Source organism: Haliotis cracherodii, unplaced genomic scaffold, assembly GCF_022045235.1.
Source record: "Haliotis cracherodii isolate W230 unplaced genomic scaffold, xgHalCrac1.p SCAF_16, whole genome shotgun sequence".
NCBI lineage: Eukaryota > Metazoa > Mollusca > Gastropoda > Lepetellida > Haliotidae > Haliotis > Haliotis cracherodii.
Window position 1 is genome coordinate 29,561,521 of NW_027266271.1, and position 20,309 is coordinate 29,581,829.

The 20,309-nt window shown below is 45.4% G+C and overlaps 4 protein-coding genes across 4 annotated transcripts; 1 reads left to right on the plus strand and 3 right to left on the minus strand.

Annotated features, from left to right (window-relative positions):
* Positions 1–1,788: 1,788 nt before the first annotated feature.
* Positions 1,789–11,067, minus strand: LOC139463681 (complement C1q tumor necrosis factor-related protein 4-like). Its single transcript, XM_071244938.1, has 7 exons — positions 10,921–11,067; positions 9,861–10,297; positions 9,404–9,465; positions 8,541–8,665; positions 6,916–7,326; positions 3,985–4,068; positions 1,789–2,256 (listed from the first exon to the last, which is right to left on the minus strand). Exons 1-7 carry the CDS (start codon positions 10,967–10,969, stop codon positions 1,811–1,813), a joined length of 1,614 nt encoding a protein of 537 aa, XP_071101039.1. The 5' UTR covers positions 10,970–11,067; the 3' UTR covers positions 1,789–1,810.
* Positions 11,068–11,216: 149 nt separating this feature from the next.
* LOC139464055 (complement C1q-like protein 4) lies at positions 11,217–15,771 on the plus strand. The gene is made up of 3 exons (XM_071245580.1): positions 11,217–11,324; positions 11,962–12,029; positions 15,312–15,771. The coding sequence occupies exons 2-3, from the start codon at positions 11,963–11,965 to the stop codon at positions 15,749–15,751; spliced, it is 507 nt and encodes a 168-aa protein (XP_071101681.1). The 5' UTR covers positions 11,217–11,324; position 11,962; the 3' UTR covers positions 15,752–15,771.
* Positions 15,772–16,090: 319 nt separating this feature from the next.
* LOC139463682 (uncharacterized) lies at positions 16,091–17,308 on the minus strand. The gene has a single exon (XM_071244939.1). It carries the CDS (start codon positions 17,306–17,308, stop codon positions 16,091–16,093), a length of 1,218 nt encoding a protein of 405 aa, XP_071101040.1.
* A 148-nt stretch (positions 17,309–17,456) lies between these two features.
* On the minus strand, positions 17,457–18,062 carry LOC139463684 (uncharacterized). The gene has a single exon (XM_071244940.1). It carries the CDS (start codon positions 18,060–18,062, stop codon positions 17,457–17,459), a length of 606 nt encoding a protein of 201 aa, XP_071101041.1.
* Positions 18,063–20,309: the final 2,247 nt, after the last annotated feature.

The following is a 20,309-nucleotide window of genomic DNA, read 5'->3' on the forward strand; positions in this document are numbered from 1 at the left end:
TTAGGATATATCATGATTATGTTTTGATTACTTGAGATAAATAATAATTATTTCTCACTGGTTTGAGATTAATCATGATTATTTCTCAGTGATTTGAGACACATTATGACAGAAATTAACATTTTGTGTTTTTGAAATACAGCCTAGTACTGGGCCCTAATCAAGTTTTCAATACTTTTGAAAATTGTTAACATGTTCAAAGTCATATCAAGATACTCATATTTCGCCTGTTTCGCTATGATAGATTGATATGACATAAGTTGTATTCACTACTGTAATCAAAGAATGACATAATTCTTAAATCCGGATAATACATTGGTATAATCACCAGCTAAATTTCAAACTTATATTTTCTTCAACATACAAAGTACTCTGAAGATATTATGATTGGTAATGTTCACAATATTACAACCAAGTATGTATATGTAACAAGTATTATCCTCTGTTAGTCACAACATTGTGCAATACATTTACTGCTGATCTCAGGGTCCTGGTTCAGGATACAGTCTGGTACAGAAAACCTTTCACCAACTGGCTCATGGAAAACAATAACTCCTCAACACATTTAAATCTGTACAATATATTTGATTGAATTTACACCTTTATTTAAACATGCTGGATCAAAAATCACTGATTAACTGGCTATTCCAAAGCTGTCCAGCCAACAATTTATTTTTTAATCTTCCAGTTCCAAGTTCCAGATTTAGGTAGATTGTTAATTCCATGTTAAAATATTTCTTAAGGACCTGACCTAAATTTGAAATGACAAGCAGGTCATCAGTAGTCCATGCTGTGTTTTCATGGCAACAAGTAGGTGCTGTGGAGCTGTACCTTGATATAAGCTTCACATTCTCAGTACAAAAGATGTCTATATACGCCTCTGATATGGAAACTGGTGTTCTATTTTCCTTTGTCCTATACTTGCCTCTGTGAATGAGAGTCAACATCGGGTCACACAGATATGGCTTGATGTGTACAAAGCTGTGATATTGTTGTTATCTGTGATAGATCAAGGTATTAAATATTGCTCTTTGCAGTGATCAGTTCATGTGTTTATTTGTTTGTATACATAAGCAACAGAAATATCATCCCTATAAACATTGACAAGATATGGTGGTTACATGGTGGATTTTACATCTGTGAGAGAGTGAGTTAGGTGTAACTACATTTAGAGTGAGTGAATATGGTTTTACGTCGCTTAATCAATATTCCAGCAATATCACGGCCGGGGACACCAGAAATGGGCTTCACACATTGTACCCATGTCGGGAATCAAACCCGGGTCTTCATGGGACGAGCGAAGGCTATAATCACTAGGCTACCCGACCACCCCTATAACACTTAGAACAATATATCATTCTATGGTGTCAGCTCGTTGTGAGAGGAAAGCCTGAAGGAGTTTACAACTTCAGGTAAAATCCATGTGTCGCTAGTGCTGAGAACCTGGATTCGAACCAACGATCGTGGATTACTGGCACACCAAAGGGACACAACTCTGACGGGACCATTCTTGTGAATGACTTTTTCACATAGTTTGTCTCTATAATCTGTATCATTGTGGTGACATTGAATTTAAGGAGAGATCTCTTGATGATCAGGGGGCTAATGATGTGTGTGGTTAATGCTGAGAAGTGCATTCGTCTTTCTAAGAGATGGTTTGCGATGCAGGTGCTGTTGTACAAAGGGATCTTAGCGCTGAGGTGATCATAACTCCCATACTTTAACATAAACTTATGTTCATTGCTAAGGTTGTTTTTTACAACGGCACCCGGAGAAACAAGTCGGCCATGTTTTGGTGGATTTATTTCCCCTACCCTACAACAACGCTCTCCTCAAACACCGGGGCAATGAGGTACCCCGAGAATGTGCAGTACACATCGTCACTGACGCCGTACAGGTTCGACTCCTGGTCTGGCTCGGCATTCACCATCACCGTATCCCCCTTAAACAAGTGGAGGATGACGGAGTTGCCAGCAGATGCGTAGTCGCTGTCGGTGTGGGCATAGGCTGACGACACGTAGTTGTAGTTGTGGTAGAGTTCTAGCCACAGCGTATCGTCACTCATCGACAGGCCGTGGTACTGGAAGACGTAGATGCCGGTCTGGGGGCAGGTAAACACACCAGTTTTGTTGTCGTAGGCGTTGCCAATGTTGGTGAAGACTTTGTCATATATGACGGTCGCTCCGGCTTGGAGGGTGAGATGTGTTGTCAAGCCGGCGCTGAAGGCGGTCTCAAACTGGCTGACATCCTGTGCAGCTGCAATGTAGTGATACAGACATGCTCAGCGACACGTGCTGCACAATGACACTATTTCTGTTATAAGGGGCTATGGTCAGGCTTGATGGCTTCAGGGGACAGGGTGGTCAGGCTCAGTGACTTGAGGGTGCTGGGTGGTCAGGCTCATTGACTTGAGGGGGCTGAGTGGTCAGGCTCATTGACTTGAGGGGACAGGGTGGTCAGGCTCAGTGACTTGAGGGGACAGGGTGGTCAGGCTCAGTGGCTGAGTGGTCAGGTTCAGTGACTTGAGGGGATTGGGTGGTCAGACAGTGACTTAAGGGGGCTGGGTGGTCAGACTCAGTGACTTGAGGGGACAGGGTGGTCAGGCTCAGTGACATGAGGGGACAGGGTGGTCAGGCTCAGTGACTTGAGGGGACAGGGTGGTCAGGCACAGTAACTTGAGGAGACTGAGTGTTCAGGCTCAGTGACTTGAGGGGGCTGAGTGGTCAGACTCAGTGACGTGAGGGGGCTGAGTGGTCAAGGTCAGTCACATTAGGGGAGCGGGTAGTCAGGTTCAGTGACGAGGGGATTGGGTGGTCAGGCTCAGTGTCTTGAAGGGATTGGGTGGTCAGGTTCAGTGACGAGGGGATTGGGTGGTCAGGCTCAGTGTCTTGAAAGGCCTGGGTGGTCAGGCTTGATGACTTGAGAGGCCTGGGTGGTCAGGTTCAGTGACTTGAGGGGACAGGGTGGTCAGGCTCAGTGACTTGAGGGGACAGGGTGGTCAGGCTCAGTGACTTGAGGGGACAGGGTGGTCAGGCTCAGTGACTTGATAGGATTGGGTGGTCAGGCTCAGTGACTTGATAGGATTGGGTGGTCAGGCTCAGTGACTTGAGGGGATTGGTGGTCAGGTTCAGTGACATGAGGGGGATGGGTGGTCAGGTTCAGTGACTTGAGAGGCCTGGGTGGTCAGGCTCAGTGACTTGAGGGGAGTGAGTGGTCAGGCTCAGTGACTTGAGGGGATTGGGTGGTCAGACTTGATGACTTGAGGGGACAGGGTGGTCAGGCTCAGTTATTTGAGGGGACAGGGTGGTCAGGCACAGTGACTTGAGAGGCCTGGGTGGTCAGGTTCAGTGATTTGAGGGGACAGGGTGGTCAGGCTCAGTGATTTGAGGGGACAGGGTGGTCAGGCTCAGTGATTTGAGGGGACAGGGTGGTCAGGTTCAGTGATTTGAGGGGACAGGGTGGTCAGGCTCAGTGATTTGAGGGGACAGGGTGGTCAGGCTCAGTGATTTGAGGGGACAGGGTGGTCAGGTTCAGTGATTTGAGGGCACAGAGTGGTCAGGTTCAGTGACTTGAGGGGATTAGGTGGTCAGGCTTGATGACTTGAGAGGCTTGGGTGCTCAGGTTCAGTGACTTGAGGGGATTGGGTGGTCAGACACAGTGACTTGAGAGGACTGGGTGGTCAGGCTCAGTGACTTGAGGGGACAGTTTGACAGTTGGACAGCTGTGATGGTTCTAGTCAGATTTTTCCAAGAGTGGTATGAGGATGTGAAATGGGATGAATTTGTTGGTTGTCCTCTTGTACAAAGTGGATAAGGTAACGTGTGTTGGACCACAACAGTCACAATGCTCTACTTGATATGGAGGCCGAGGATTATTTCCTTGAATAGTTTGCCAGATTTCCAGTAAATAAGGATAAAAAAAATCTTAATATGTACCACGAGTTTGAAGGGCATTAAAACACACCGTACATTCCAGAACACTTACCACACAGGGTCACACCAAGAAAAAGGATTCCCTTAAACAGACCATCCATGGCTGGAAGCACACTTCGTTCAGCTGACGCTTGCCCTTATCATCGGTGTGAACATGTGTGTGGTTTGAGGCACGCCTGGCATAACCTGTATGCTAGATCTACTTGCGCTGAACAGTTTCATGCCCTAGTTCTCACCATGTGGGTAACAGCGTTTTCTTATTTTTATGTAGGGTATCAAATTGAACGTGTTTTGGTACGGATTCTTGTAGGTAAGTGGGACTAGATAACGCAGTTTTATATATACCGGGCAAAAGAAAGTTTCAACAACTTCACTTGACCAAACACCAAAAGCAAAGGCATTTGTGAGATTTATGATGATTATTTAATAAACAGAAATAATTTTCCATGAATTAGAATGAAAATGCACTGTAATGCTGATATTGCATTCTCCACAATACACAAAGAAAGAGTCAAGGTGTCCAAATTAAAAACTACACAAATCAGAGTTCATTGAAAAAGTGCATGAAGAGCCCATTACTGACACAGTAGTCAGGTAACACGTCATCAATAGCGAGTGTGACCACCCTGGGCATCCATGCACGCCAACACACGCCTCCTCATTGACGTTGTCAGTCGGCGGATAACGTCAACAGGAATCCTGTTCCATAAGTTCCATAGAGTCTGTTCAAGTTCCTGTCGGTTCGCTGGAGGCGGTACATGTTGTCTCAGCTGACGATCAAGATGATCCCAGAGATGTTCAATGGGGTTCATGTCTGGAGAACAAGGTGGCCAGGGCAATACGTTGACGTTAACGTTGTTCAGGTAGTCTTGAACAATTCGGGCGGTGTGAGGCCTTGCGTTGTCTTGTTGCAATGTTAATCCTCTTGGCTTCCACTAGATCAGTGCCAACACAGAGGAAACACCATCATCACTGGTAACGCAGATATTCAATTGAACACAATGTAACATTCCAGAAGGTTCGAACTGTACCCGACCCAATCCTCGATGATCCAGTGTGTTATACCACCATTCTTATATAATAAATACCTTCAACCCATTCGCTACCATAGATTCGTCGTGAATCACACATGTGCCGTGATTATGTTTCTATGTCTTTCAGCACCATACCCATGTTCGAGGGTTTACCCAAAGTGATAAACGTCCATCTGGCCTTATAACCGAAATACTGACACTTCCCGATGTTGCTGATGCACGCAAGATCTAGAATAAATAAGACAACCATTATTCGCAAGCGGCCCGTCCGGAAAACATCCAAAGCAGCCCCATGTTTGTCGGAATGGATCCCCACCCTCCAATGCTTGTAGAAGCCTGTTAAAATGGGGATAAAGTGTTCGAACTATGTGACCTGGCGTGTCCTGGCGTGTCATGTGGCCGACTGATAGAGTGTCAGCTTGACCCAACTGCGTTGGTTGTTGCTCATGCTATCAACCCCCGCTTTGCGATTATGTAAGACCACGTGATATAACATGGGTATTTCTATCTGACGCTAGCAGTAAGCACTGTGACGGCTTGCAGTGCTGTAAAGTAACACACGCGAGAACTAAGCTTTGAACCCAGCAGAAAGGACCCTTCGCAGACACACATGTTGACAAAACTAAATGTTTTTAAAACTTTTCTATACGATAAGACGAGGGTATAGATTTGCATAATAGAGTGGACACTCTCGAAAACGGCTCAGCTCTTCGATTGACGTAGCTCTCATACTTTGACATAAGGTTACTTGGTGAAACGGAACTCGAATAGTGTCAAATCATCTTTTTTTTTACCGTGTCACTCGTTTTAACAAATATTTACCCACATACATACCAAATCAGCTCCGTAACACTCTACAAGTTCCCAAGCCAGACCAAGGCCAGTGGGTCGAGGTTCGACTCCCATACAGACGCGTGTTGTGAGACGGCTGAACGTGTACACGTGGGCGTCACCGGCCTGGTGATCGGTATGGATCTGTTTGGATCCTTCTACTACAGTCAGCCAAGAGTGCGTGAGTGCGTGAGTTAACAGTTAACGTCGCATCGGCATTATTTCAGCCATATAGCGACGAGAACAAGTTGATACATGCACAAGTGAGTCATGAATACAAAGATGTATTTATAAACACAGTCAGCCCAGAAGCCGTACTTGTGTTTAATACTGTTGCCAGCAGCGTTATATACACCTTTTCGAGATCGTTTTGTTTTTGTTTTGATAACTGGAAGTTTCTAATACATTTTTGTATAAATTTAAGGATAAATAGGTTCTGTTGCATTTGTGATTTTAAGGGTTTTTGAATTCATTTTACATCAGACTGCTTCGTCAAGACAAGTGAGGGTCTCCACTCTCATGCTGCTGTAGGTGAGCTCAGTGACGGCACGTGGTCCTTTGCACAGAGCAAAGGTCACAAATCAGGTAAAGTTAAGCAACGTCGGTCGCTGAGAGTCCTGGGATGGGTGGCCGCATTTCGGGAGCTTGGCTCCTGAGAGTTTCCGGGTCTTCGGTTTGGTCCTACCCCATACTGAAGCACATGTAACACACCTGGTGTCTCCTTGGGCAAGTGACTGTTCAAAAGGTGACTCTAGCAGTGAATGGGTCCCCGGTAGGATGAGATGACAATGTGGTTGTTTACCTTCTAGCGCCTACATGCATCTCGGGTTATGTACTCCCTAGGGAGATGAGAATGTTGAGTGCAAACTGATAAAGTGGTAGGGTTATTATAGCGTTTTGAGCATACCCCTGAGTGTTGTGGAAATGTACGCAAGATATTTTTTTATTATTATGTGTATCAGGTACCAAGTACGAGCTGGAGGGTCACCTTGGCCCTATGTTTGGGGTCGGACCAATGGACACGTCAACGAGTTGATCACCTGCCTGTCCCATCTGACAGAAACAATAAAACACCGGAAACTGAAGTATGATGCTTTGTATGTTTTATTCACTGAATCACGAGGATGCTGAGATCAGAAAACCAGAGAAGGTGGAGTACACCTCGTATATTTGACCGTACAGGTCCGTCTGATACCCCGCGGCGGCCTTGACGCTGACAGTGTCCCCTTTGTTGAGTTCAAGGATCCCGGAGTTGCTGCCGCTGGCGTAGTCTGTTATAGTATGGCCGTAGGCGGAGCTGATGTACTTGTCGTTCAGGTAGAGCTCGAGGTACAATGTGCTGTCCTGTCGGGACATGGCGTGGTACTGGAAGACATATGCGCCGCTGATCGGACAGGTGAAGACGCCCGTCGCCGGGTTGTACGCGTTGCCAACGTTGGTGATGATACGGTTGTAGACAACCGTTTGACCCCCTGTGAGAGACTGATGGTGACTGAGACCCGCCGAGAACGCTACCTCTGTCGCGGCATCTGCAACAGTGTGGATGATTTTAGCTGATAGTGTACTCCATTGTTCAAATATAAATTGTGACATGAATTTGTCATATTGACCACGAGACAAGTGCATTTTGTTGTTGATTTCCGAGGACGACAGATGAATTCATATTTAATTTGCATATTGTTTCGGTAAAATCAGCATAATACCTGGAGTGAGTGTGTGAGTAAGTTGGGTTTAACGCCGCTTTTAACAGTGTTCCGGTTAAATCACGGAGTGTCAGGTTAATGTGGGAGGAAAACCCGAAGTGATGCAGGTCTCAGACGTTTACCACTTCGGTGAAACCCATGAGCACGGGCATGGTGCTGACGAACCTAGAAACATAATCGGGGCGAACCGGGATTCGAACCCATGATAAAATGTTTCTGGCGTGCTCAGGGGACGCAACTCTGCACAGCGAATCGCGATGCCTTAGACGACTGGGCCACTCGTGCTCCCCCCCCTCCCCCCCCCCCCTACCCCCCCACCCCCACCCCTGCCCCCTCCCCCCCCCTGCCCCCTCCCCTACCAGATTGGAAGATACCAAACCTAAGGCACGTTTTTGCCATGTTTTTCCTCACTCTTGTTAATCACATTAGTGTCAAAAGGGAGAGAAAATTCAATGATGTAAAGGATTTCATTGGATTTGTAAAAAAAAAAAAAAAAAAATAATTATCATTATTATTGTTGTTGTTGATGTTGTTGTCATTTTTATTATTCTATAATTCTGTTACTTATTTATTTATTATCAATCAAACGTGTTGAGAAGTATACAGATGTTTCAGTATCGTGTTCCGTGTGGAATTTTATTTACCCGCCAATCTTGATGACATGTCAGTACATGGGAACAATACATGTGACCGATATGTGCCTAGACTAGGCCAAGTATCGCGGTTACTGAACTGAGACGTACATCGCAGAGAGAACTGATCCTCACACTATCGTCCTAACAAAACACACTCACTCACCCACTCTCTGTAAATGACAACAGTTGTTATGACTGGCAGATCCAGAATACTTGAACAAAATGGAAGTTGGTCTGATCCATTCTTCATGGCAGGATCACAATGACTACACACGTTTTCTTTTGCGAATAATATTTGTAAACATCACGCTGTTCGCTGTTAAATATGTGTAAATATTAGTGATATATTATCATCCTTGTATAGCATTTCAACCATGATATATTTATCATATTTTGACTGTTTACCTGAGTCGCCTGCAGCCAGGAGGGAGATGGCAATAAACAAGAAAGACATGGTGTTGACGGTTCCCGGGACCGGATATGTCGCCTTCAGTGTCCCAGCGTCAGGCGTGCGGACGTGGGAGATAAGCCTTCACTTCCACCAGGATCCAGGTCGACGCACCTTGCAATACTGATAGGTTCTGGAGCTCACCTCATATATCGCTATCATCTCTTTGTCAGTGGAGGTAAAATATATTATATGTATTACATATGTCACATGACTGCGGTGTAGCTAATGTTCGGTTTCGCTCACTGGAACAACCGCATGACGTACCAATACATGACGTACCAATGCATTACGTACCAATACATGACAGGAGGGTCGGTCCAATACATGTGAGCCTCCATACAGATTAATAGGGATCCCAAATTGCTTCTCATTATAATACCTTGGTTTGTTCATACACGCGCGCGAGGGTTTCATCAACGTTGAACCAGTAGCAATATTACGAGGTCGGTTCCAAGTTACTTCTCATTATAATACCTTGGTTTGTTCATACACACGCGCGAGGGTTTCACCAACGTTGAACCAGTAGCAATAGCACGAGGTCGTTTCCGAATTGTTTCTCATTATAATACCTTGGTTTGTTTATACACGCGCGCGAGGGTTTCACCAACGTTGAACCAGTAGCAATAGCACGAGGTCGGTTCCAAGTTGCTTCTCATTATAATACCTTGGTTTGTTTATACACGCGCGCGAGGGTTTCCCCAACGTTGAACCAGTAGCAATATTACGAGGTCGTTTCCAAAATATATATTGCCTATATGGTAGTCAATCCACTGTCAAAACAACATGTGTCACTTGGAACTATATTGTCTGTTGTCACTGGCCGACTGATCTCTCCTTGAGCTTGTGACGTAATATATTGATGCGCACGTTCCAGGAAAACTTGCAATGATTAGGTACGATTTTGTGAGAGTTATTTTTCGATTTAGAATTTAAGAATGATATTTTGTTATAAAGATATTGCCACGCTAAATGCTTTATTCCTAATACAGGATATTTAACATCCCTAAACACTTAGGCGTGCTAAGCTCTAAGTATGTGCAGTGTGGAATAGGGTCAGTGAGTGGATAGTTTCCTTCTCGTCCTGGTCATGTAGAAGGTCAGGGGTCGAAGCCATTTGTGTGCGCATCCGTTATATTCATGAAGTTGAATAGAAAGGCGTAAAACGGTGTTCACTTACTCAAAAGATCCATTTGTTGTATTTACTGTGTTAGGAGAAGTATAGAGTAAAACAAATTATTTCCAAGTCCTGTTTTATTGATGCATCAACCAATGACAGGCGTTTCTTCAATAATGGGGGAGATAAGATAACCCGAAAAGGTGCAGTAGATGTCATCAGGCGCACCGTACAGACTGACTCCGTCATCCCCCTCCGACTGAATGCTCACGTGGTCCCCTCTCGTCAGATGGAGGACGGCGTCGTTGCCGGCAGCGGCGAAGTCGTTTATGGTGTGGGCGTAGGCTGTGTTGACGTACATGTAGTCTTGGTAGAGGGAGACCCACAGCGTCTTGTTGCTGCGGCTAAGTGAGTGGTACTGAAAGACATAGATACCCGTCTGTGGGCAAGTGAACTCGCCCGTCGTTGGGTCGTAAGCGTTGTCGATGTTGGTGAAGACGTGGTCGTATTTGACGGTGTTGCCGCCAGGAAGCGTCACGTGATGGGACAGTCCGGCAGAGAAGGCCACCTGATACAGCAGGTCAGACTTCTCACCAGCTGAAAGGAGATCGGTACATGAATGGGTTATCGATGTATAGATATGTTATTGATATATTGATGAGTTATCGATACATCAACAGGTTGTCAATGTCTTTGTACGTTACCGTTAGAATGGTTAATGATACACTGATGGTGAATGGTGGCACTTGGTCTTTTGCACAGCGCACAGGTCACAAACCAGGTGAAGCTAAGCAACGTTGGTCGCGGAGAGTAGGTGGATGGGTGGCCGTGTCCGAAGGCTTGTCCCCTGCACTTCGGTCCTGCCCCACACTGAAGCACATGTAAGACATGTGGTGTCTCCTTGGGCAAGCGACTTTCATCAGTTCACTTAGCAGTCAATGGGTACCCGGTAGGGTTGTTAACATTCCAGGGCCTCACAGGTAGTTTATTTTGTCTACTCCCCAGGGAGCTGAGAATGATTGTTGAGTGCACACTGATCCATTGACCGGGGTTAATAAGTGCGCTTTGAGCAACTAAATAGTGGATGGAAGACAACACCTAAGAAATACACTTATATTGAGTGTAGATCGATATGTAGCGGGTTTATTGATACAGTAACAGGTTATCGAAATATTGATAAATGTGTAAAGAACACATAAACGTGATAGAAAAAAGCTTACCTGTCAGTGCAACAAGCAAGCAGCACGCACCAGCCCACAGAACGGCCATGTTCACTCCGACTGTAGACTGCTCACTGTGGCAGGGGTTGTCTCCCTTGTGCTTTACTGGCTAGACCAGAGCTGACAGATCTTATTTCCAAACGCAGTTCCTGATTGTAGTCAAGTTAGTGAAAATAAATCTATGATTGTTTATGATATTAGCTGTCAAAGTATTGACTTACAAAGTACTTTCATTGTTTGTTTGCTTGTATCCAGTGTACTACTCCAGGTCATGAGGCGTGACAACAGACAGCACAGTGTGGCTACTTGGAGATAAGGCGTCGGACAGGTCGGTCCTCCAGGTGTTGAAGGAAGGCGACATCTCATGACACAGATCAGACCTAGCAAGTCGACGATTTCACAAAGTAGGTGATCATTTTGCTCCTTTTGTTATTCCGTTCATGATTTGTTACTGATATATGTCATATGTGAGTGAGTGAGTGTGGTTTTACGCCGCTATTAGCAATATTCCAGCAATATCACGGCGGGAGACACCAGAAATGGGCTTCACACATTGTACCCATGTCGGGAATCGAACCCGGGTCTTCGGCGTGACGAGCGAACGCTTTAACCACTAGGCTACCCGACCGCCCCATGTCATATGTGGTGAAATGAATTTACCCTTAAACGCTGCTTAACCTCAAATACACAAACAAATTACTTCCATAGAATTATGATAATAGTTTTATCAGGTCAAGCCTCATCGTTCGATTCGCAATTCTCCTAATGATGAAAAACGGGGTACTTTATAAGACGTCGATAGTTTTGATTGGACCTCTTGCACAAAGCGATCTTAATGCAAGTCAATGCTATCACAACTGTCTTAGTGCTATGATCGTATTGTGCAAGTGTGCATGGCGACACGGGCAGTTCAGCGGTGTAAGGCTGAGCAAGAGTTGCTTCCCTTATCTGGAGCAGAATCTACTGATTGAGGGGTTGAATGCTGGATTCGTCATGGTTATGACAGTTAGTTCCTCTGTAACTGTTGCCTTTGTTCAACAGGATGGCTACGACAACGACGGCGTTGCTGTGTCTGTGTGCTGTGACGCTGGTCGCCTCCATCGGTGTGGGTAAGTATCGGGCACGTCGGGGGTGATGTAACTTAGCTCATCGTCTCCAGGGGTGTGTTCTCGGCCTGTCAGCACAATGTATTGTTGCACGTGTGCGTGCGTGCGTGCGTGCGTGCGTGCGTGCGTGCGTGCGTGTGTGCGTGCGTGTGTGAGAACGGGCTGTAAATAATCCAGTTTTGACCAGGCAGCCCAGTGATTGATAGTGTGAGCAATGATCCACGCTGTTGAGGTAAGATGGCACCAATCAACCAAGTCACTGGATCTGACTACCCGATCCATTAAGTCGCCTCTTACGACTGAGTGAATGAATATTGTTTTATAGCAATATTCCAGGAATATCACGGCGGGTGACACCAGATATGGGCTCCACATATTGTACCCATGTCGGGAATCGAACCCGGATCATCGGCGTGACGAGCGAACGCTTTAACCACTAGGCTACCCGACTGCCCCTCACAGTTTACACCCCACGGTGTTTATCTCCCACACGTTAGGGGATTCCGGGTTTAATACAGTAGGTCCCAGCAACCCATGATGGTCGTAGGAGGTCACTGCATGGATCTGGCACTCGTTGCCTTCAGTGAAAGGTCTCTTCGTTCCACGTCGGCGTGGGCCGCTGCTCATAATATCAACCACTGGTTTGTCTGTTCCGGACTTACGGTTGGTACATTATTACTGCGTGTGGCGAAAAATACATAAACAGTAGCCTGCCTTACTCGTACAGTAGGAATCCATGATGGTTTCATTAAAACAATTAATTGATGCCAATAACATAAACTCAATGGAACAAAAAGGCAATATATATATTTGCAGTGGCCTTGTTAGTTTTCCCAAAATATGCACTTTCACTTTTTAGTTTGTAATTCATTTTACCAATTACTTATTGTTATAAAATCTCTTACTCTTTATTCCAGATATCATAAAATGATTTTCAGGCATCAAATATTTGTAGCTTTTAATGGCATCTAAACTTGGATTTCTGTGATTCGTGCAACTGTACACAGCTGTGAGAACTAGATATAGAACGAGTCTGCTATTGTAAAATGAGTTTGCTATTGTAGAACGAGTCTGCTATTGTAAAGTGAGTTTGCTATTGTAGAACGAGTTTGCTATTGTAGAACGAGTCTGCTATTGTAAAGTGAGTTTGCTATTGTAGAACGTGTCTGCTATTGAAGAATGAGTCTGCTATTGTAGAACGAGTCTGCTATTGTAGAACGAGTTTGCTATTGTAGAACGAGTTTGCTATTGTAGAATGAGTCTGCTATTGTAGAATGAGGCTGCCATTGTAGAATGAGTTTGCTATTGTAGAATGAGTTTGCTATTGTAGAATGAGTCTGCTATTTTAGAATGACTCTGCTATTGAAGAATGAGGCTGCTATTGTAGAACGAGTCTGCTATTTTAGAATGACTCTGCTATTGAAGAATGAGGTTGCTATTGTAGAACGAGTCTGCTATTTTAGAATGACTCTGCTATTGAAGAATGAGGTTGCTATTGTAGAAGAGTTTGCTATTGGAGAATGAGTCTGCCATTGTAAAGTTAGTTTGCTATTGTAGAACGAGTCTGCTATTGTAGAATGAGGCTGATATTGTAGAATGAGGCTGCTATTGTAGAATGAGTCTGCTTTTGTAGAATGAGTCTGCTATTGTAGAATGAGTCTGCTATTGAAGAGTGAGTCTGCTATTGTAGAATGAGTCTGCAATTGTAGAATGAGTCTGCTATTGTAGAACGAGTCTGCTATTGTAGAATGAGTCTGCTATTGAAGAGTGAGTTTGCTATTGTAGAACGAGTCTGCTATTGTAGAATGAGTCTACTATTCTAAAACGAGTTTGCTATTGTAGAACGAGTCTGCTATTGTAAAGTGAGTTTGCCATTGTAGAACGAGTCTGCTATTGTAAAGTGAGTTTGCTATTGTAGAACGAGTTTGCTATTGTAGAACGAGTTTACTATTGTAGAATGAGTCTGCTATTGTAAAGTGAGTTTGCTATTGTAGAACGAGTTTGCTATTGAAGAATGAGTCTGCTATTGTAGAACGAGTCTGCTATTGTAGAATGAGTTTGCTATTGTAGAACGAGTCTGCTATTGAAGAATGAGTCTGCTATTGTAGAACGAGTCTGCTATTGTAGAACGAGTTTGCTATTGTAGAATGAGTTTGCTATTTTAGAATGAGTTTGCTATTGAAGAATGAGGTTGCTATTGTAGAATGAGTTTGCTATTGTAGAATGAGTCTGCTATTGTAGAATGAGTCTGCTATTGTAGAACGAGTTTGCTATTGAAGAATGAGTTTGCTATTGTAGAATGAGTCTGCTATTGTAGAACGAGTTTGCTATTGAAGAACGAGTTTGCTATTGTAGAATGTGTCTGCTATTGAAGAACGAGTTTGCTATTGTAGAATGAGTCTGCAATTGAAGAACGAGTTTGCTATTGTAGAACGAGTCTGCGGCAAAAACAATGTCCATAATCATAAGAAATATACTACAAGCGAACGTCTATGTAGGAACCCGACTATATGTATCATAAGCATGTGTTTATTAATCATTCGAAAGTTTGAATCTGGGCATCTTCTATTTCTGCCATTACTTGAGTTTGTTGTGATACATACATTTACTTAAACTGATACCCTTCAACAGTATGCAAGAATCAGTGAGCGGTCCCGTTGGTTTACAAACATATCTCGAAAGGTTAGTGTTCATATATTTCTGAGCGGCATCACATGTATGGGACTAGATTCATACATATTGTTGAACCTCACATTTTAAAGATGTTATTTAAAAAAGGAATCAGAAAAATAACGCTACTGGATATGATCGAATAATGGTTTTGAAGAATAATTCACCTATTGAGTAAATAACCAGCAAATTAAGGCTGTTCATGTGTTGTACCATTTTGTGTATAAGTGAGCTTCAGCACTTCTTGTTTTCGTTTAGCTGATATCTTCCAGGAGTAGTGCTGACCTGAATCCTGGGAATACGTGTTCCTGGGTTAACATGGTTAACGCCGCGTGTTTGTAGTTAGCAGCTTCACCCGTACCCCGTCGTCAAAATGAATACTGACGTCATGGTCGCGTGGAGATCCCGAAGCGGTATATGCTCGGTCATTACCCAATGGTTGCCGCAAGAGACGACTAAAATTGGCATCGGGTGTTCACAGTCTGTTTGTCATTGTTCTCAATGTCAACCACTGCCCGCCTTACACTCAAGTATTACAGATTGCCGGACGTGTTGTCTGCAAGGTAATAATTACATTGGCTCGCGAGTACAATATTTATTTGTTTGGTATTCCAGATATTACAGAACACCTGAACAAACGAGCTGGGTCATCCAGGGTCGCATTCTCTGCCGGTTTGACGACCAATCTCGAGCTCCACCAGCCCGTCAACATCACCTTCGACAAAGTCTTCACCAACATCGGCGACGCCTACGACAACAACACGGGCGAGTTCACCTGCCCGGCGGCAGGGACTTACGTGTTCCAGTTTCATGGTCTGACCGAGTCTGACGGATCCATCTGGATGGAGCTGTTTAAGAATAACGCGTACGTCATCTCCGCCTACTCCCACTCTGCCAACGACTACGGTGCTGCTTCCAACGCCATCGTCCTTCAACTTGCCGTCGGCGACGTCGTACACCTCCAAGGTCACGGGGACGTTTATCTGTACGGCGCCTCCGATGAGGTGTACGCCACGTTTAACGGCTTTCTCCTATACCCAGCTAAAAGCTCGTAAATAAATAAGCTACGACACTGTTCGCTCTTTTGTGAACTGCACTGCACTGGTCGAGGTTTGGGTTTGAGTGCCTTGTGTCTTGTGCCTTCTATCGATTGTCTTGTGTCGTGTGTCGAGAGTCTTGTGTCTTGTTACGTGTGTCGAGTGTCTTGTGTCGTGTGTCGTGTGTCGAGTGTCTTGTGTCGTGTGTCGATTTTCTTGCGCCAAGTGCCTTGTGTCGTGTGTCGAGTGTCTCATTTCGAGTGTCTTGTGTTGAGTGCTGTGTCGAGTGTCTGGTGTCGTGTGTCGTGTGTCGAGTGTCGATTGTCTTGTGTCGTGTGTCGAGAGTCTTGTGTCTTGTTACGTGTGTCGAGTGTCTTGTGTCGTGTGTCGTGTGTCGAGTGTCTTGTGTCGTGTGTCGATTTTCTTGCGCCGAGTGCCTTGTGTCGTGTCGAGTGTCTCATTTCGAGTGTCTTGTGTTGAGTGCTGTGTCGAGTGTCTTGTGTCGAGTGTCTTGTGTCGTGTGTCGAGTGTCTTGTGTCGTGTGTCGTGTGTCGTGTGTCGAGTGTCTTGCGCCGAGTGCCTTGTGTCGTGTGTCGAGTGTCTCATTTCGAGTGTGTTGTATTGAGTGCTGTGTCGAGTGTCTTGTGTTGAGTGTTTTGTGTCTTGTGTCGAGTTTCTTGTGCCGGGTGTCTTGCGTTGAGTGTTTTGTGTCGTGTGTCGGGTGTCTTGTATCGAGATTCTTGTGTCGTATGTCTTGTGTCGAGCGTCGAGTGTCTTTTGTCGGGTGTCTTGTGTCGTGTGTCGAGTGCCTTGTGTCGGGTGTCGGGTGTCTTGTATCGAGATTCTTGTGTCGTGTGTCGGGTGTCGTGTGTCGAGTGTCTTGTGTCTTTTGTCGATTTTCTTGCGCCGAGTGCCTTGTGTCGTGTGTCGAGTGTCTTGTATCGAGTGTCTTGTGTTGAGTGCTGTGTCGAGTGTCTTGTGTCGAGTGTCTTGTGTTGAGTGTTTTGTGTCTTGTGTCGAGTGTCTTGTGCCGGGTGTCTTGCGTTGAGTGTTTTGTGTCGTGTGTCGGGTGTCTTGTATCGAGATTCTTGTGACGTATGTCTTGTGTCGAGCGTCGAGTGTCTTTTGTCGGGTGTCTTGTGTCGTGTGTCGAGTGCCCTGTGTCGGGTGTCGGGTGTCTTGTATCGAGATTCTTGTGTCGTGTGTCGGGTGTCGTGTGTCGAGTGTCTTGTGTCTTTTGTCGAGTGTCTTGTGTCGAGTGTCTTGTGTCGAGTGTCGAGTGTCTTGTATCGACTGTCTTGTGTCGAGTGTCTTGTGTCGAGTGTCTTGTGTCGAGCGTCTTGTGTCGTGTGTCGTGTGTCGTGTGTCTTGTGTCGAGTGTCTTGTGTCGGGTGTCTTGTATCTTATGTCGAGTGTCTTATGTCTTGTGTCGAGTCTTTTGTGTCGAGTGTCTTGAGTCTTGTGTCGTGTGTCGAGGGTCTTGTGTCGTGTGTCGAGTGTCTTGTGTCGGATATCGTGTGTCTTGTATCGAGATTCTTGTGTCGTGTGTCGTATGTCGGGTGTCTTGTGTCGCATGTCTTGTGTCGAATGTCAAGTGTCTTGTGTCGGGTGTCTTGTATCTTGTGTCGAGTGTCTTGTGTCTTATGTCGTGTGTCTTGTATCGAGTGTCGTGTGTCGGTTGTCTTGTGTCGTGTGTCTTGTGTCGAGTGTCTTGTGTCGAGTGTCATGTATCTTGTGTCGAGTGTCTTGAGTCTTGTGTCGTGTGTCGGGTGTCTTGTGTTTTGTGTCGTGTGTCGAGTGTCTTGTGTTTTGTGTCGTGTGTCGAGTGTCTTGTGTTTTGTGGCGAGTGTCTCGTGTCGTGTGTCGAGTGTCTTGTGTTGAGATTATTGTGCCTTATGTCGTGTGTCTTGTGTCGAGTGTCGTGTGTCGGGTGTCTTGTATCTTGTGTCGAGTGTCGTGTGTCGAGTGCCCTGTGTCGGGTGTCGGGTGTCTTGTATCGAGATTCTTGTGTCGTGTGTCGGGTGTCGAGTGTCGAGTGTCGAGTGTCTTGTGTCGAGTGTCGAGTGTCTTGTATCGAGTGTCTTGTATGGAGTGTCTTGTGTCGAGTGTCTTGTGCCGTGTGTCGTGTGTCTTGTGTCGAGTGTCTTGTGTCGGGTGTCTTGTATCTTATGTCGAGTGTCTTATGTCTTGTGTCGAGTCTTTTGTGTCGAGTGTCTTGAGTCTTGTGTCGTGTGTCGAGGGTCTTGTGTCGTGTGTCGAGTGTCTTGTGTCGGATATCGTGTGTCTTGTATCGAGATTCTTGTGTCGTGTGTCGGATGTCTTGTGTCATGTGTCGAGTGTCTCGTGTCGTGTGTCGAGTGTCTTGTGTTGAGATTAGTGTGCCTTATGTCGTGTGTCTTGTGTGGAGTGTCGTGTGTCGGGTGTCTTGTATCTTGTGTCGAGTGTCTTGTGTCGAGTGTCCTGCGTCTTGTGTCGTATGTCGGGTGTCTTGTGTTGAGATTAGTGTGCCTTGTGTTGTGTGTCGGGTGTCGACTGTCGGGTGTCTTGTATCTTGTGTCTTGTGTCGAGTGTCTTGCGTCTTGTGTCGTGTGTCGGGTGTCTTGTGTTTTGTGTCGTGTGTTGAGTGTCTTGTGTTTTGTGGCGAGTGTCTCGTGTCGTGTGTCGAGTGTCTTGTGTTGAGATTATTGTGCCTTGTGTCGTGTGTCTTGTGTCGAGTGTCTTGTGTCGGGTGTCTTGTATCTTGTGTCGAGTGTCCTGCGTCTTGTGTCATGTGTCGGGTGTCTTGTGTTGAGATTAGTGTGCCTTGTGTCGTGCGTCTGGTGTCGAGTGTCTCGTGTCGTGTGTCTTGTGTTGAGATTATTGTGCCTTGTGTCGTGTGTCTTGTGTCGAGTGTCTTGTGTCGGGTGTCTTGTATCTTGTGTCGAGTGTCCTGCGTCTTGTGTCGTGTGTCGGGTGTCTTGTGTTTTGTGTCGTGTGTTGAGTGTCTTGTGTTTTGTGGCGAGTGTCTCGTGTCGTGTGTCGAGTGTCTTGTGTTGAGATTATTGTGCCTTGTGTCGAGTGTCTTGTGTCGGGTGTCTTGTATCTTGTGTCGAGTGTCATGCGTCTTGTGTCGTGTGTCGGGTGTCTTGTGTTGAGATTAGTGTGCCTTGTGTCGTGCGTCTGGTGTCGAGTGTCTCGTGTCGTGTGTCAAGTGTCATGTGTCTTGTGTCTTGTGTTGTGTGTCGAGGGTCTTGTGTCGAGTGTCTTGTGTCTTATGTCGTGTGTCGTGTGCCCGGTGTCTCGTGTCTTGTGTCGAGTGTCTTGTGTTGAGATTAGTGTGCCCAGTGGTCTAAAGGGACACAGCTCGATCAGTTGTATCTGTTAGCTGCCAGGATCCGCTAATCGCGGGTTCGAATCCAATCATCCTGATTACGTCACCTCAGACCTTTGCTTGTAAGTTATAACGCCTGCACTGTGTACAATGTCGCCCCGCCTGTTACTGAACTGTTACAAGTCGCCTTATGTATAATTGTTAGAGTGTTCCATGCCTTAAACTAATCCGATAAACCTGGTCTTGTGATCTTGTAAATATGCAAATGAGGCTACTGATCAGGATGCACCAATAATAAGCCCTCTTCATGATGTGGGTTTGCTTTTTCCAAAAGTATTGCATAAAGTTCCCTAAATGATAAGATAGTGATTCTCGGATGTTTGAGCACTTATATAAACAGCCAAGGCTGAAAATAATTTGGCACTATATCATAAATTGCGAATGTTCACCCAGACCTTGTATTCCTACGCGTTTTCTAAAGTTCTAGTGAACAGCAATGCGTCAAGCTTCGACCGTTTTAAGAGTGCCCTAGCACTCGACTAAGAATCACTATTTAACAGCATCTTATTCGGCCAGGACCTGCGTGGATTGTGTGGCATCAACAAAACCTGACAGTATGGAATACATTTTCAGTTGGTGAGCAATGTTTCTAGCAGGACATATTCTTTAAGAAAACAAGTATTTCTCAGAATTAAGATAACGTCGGTGTTTTGACACCAGCTCTTGTTACCCTGCCGTTAAGGACGTTGTAAGGAAGTATATTTGTGAAAGTGACTACACCACTGTTACATCCAACAATTTCACAATGTTATACAAACACTGGGAAACAGAAACCTCCTCATTAAAGGGGGTGGGGGGGGGTGGGGGGTGGGGGGCTTTACAAAGTGGTTTATAGAGCCACAATGAGCTGTGTAGAGTTGCGTCCCTCTGATGGTGGGTTCGAATCCCGATTCAGTATTCTTTTGACTTGGTTTGTCTGAACCATATCCTTGCTCGTTGGTTTCAGCAATGCTGTTAAACGTCTTAGACTTGTCTCACTTCGGGTTTTCCTCCTACATTGGGATGACATGCCGTGGTTTAACTGAAATGCAGGTCAAAGCGGCCTTGAAGCCAACTTATTTACTTAGTCAGGGACTTAACAGACCCAGAACAGGTAAACCATGATTTGTACAGCTTGCACAGGTTGACGAAACCACGTAGTTGAAAATGCATATTTTTCAAGTCTGTCATTCATTCAGTGAGTGCCTTGTCGCAACAACGGCAACT

Bases quoted from the DNA above. Each gene is read 5' to 3' on its own strand.
- LOC139463681 (XM_071244938.1), bottom strand. From the start codon at position 10,969: ATGGCCGTTCTGTGGGCTGGTGCGTGCTGCTTGCTTGTTGCACTGACA. The intron at 10,298-10,920 runs GTAAGCTTTTTT...ATCTCCTTTCAG, and splicing joins CTTGCTTGTTGCACTGACAG to CTGGTGAGAAGTCTGACCTG. The intron at 9,466-9,860 runs GTCATTGGTTGA...AATCATTGCAAG, and splicing joins CCATTATTGAAGAAACGCCT to TTTTCCTGGAACGTGCGCAT.
- LOC139464055 (XM_071245580.1), top strand. From the start codon at position 11,963: ATGGCTACGACAACGACGGCGTTGCTGTGTCTGTGTGCTGTGACGCTG. The intron at 12,030-15,311 runs GTAAGTATCGGG...TTGGTATTCCAG, and splicing joins GGTCGCCTCCATCGGTGTGG to ATATTACAGAACACCTGAAC.
- LOC139463684 (XM_071244940.1), bottom strand. From the start codon at position 18,062: ATGACACAAGACATCCGACACACGACACAAGAATCTCGATACAAGACA.
- LOC139463682 (XM_071244939.1), bottom strand. From the start codon at position 17,308: ATGCGACACAAGACACCCGACATACGACACACGACACAAGAATCTCGA.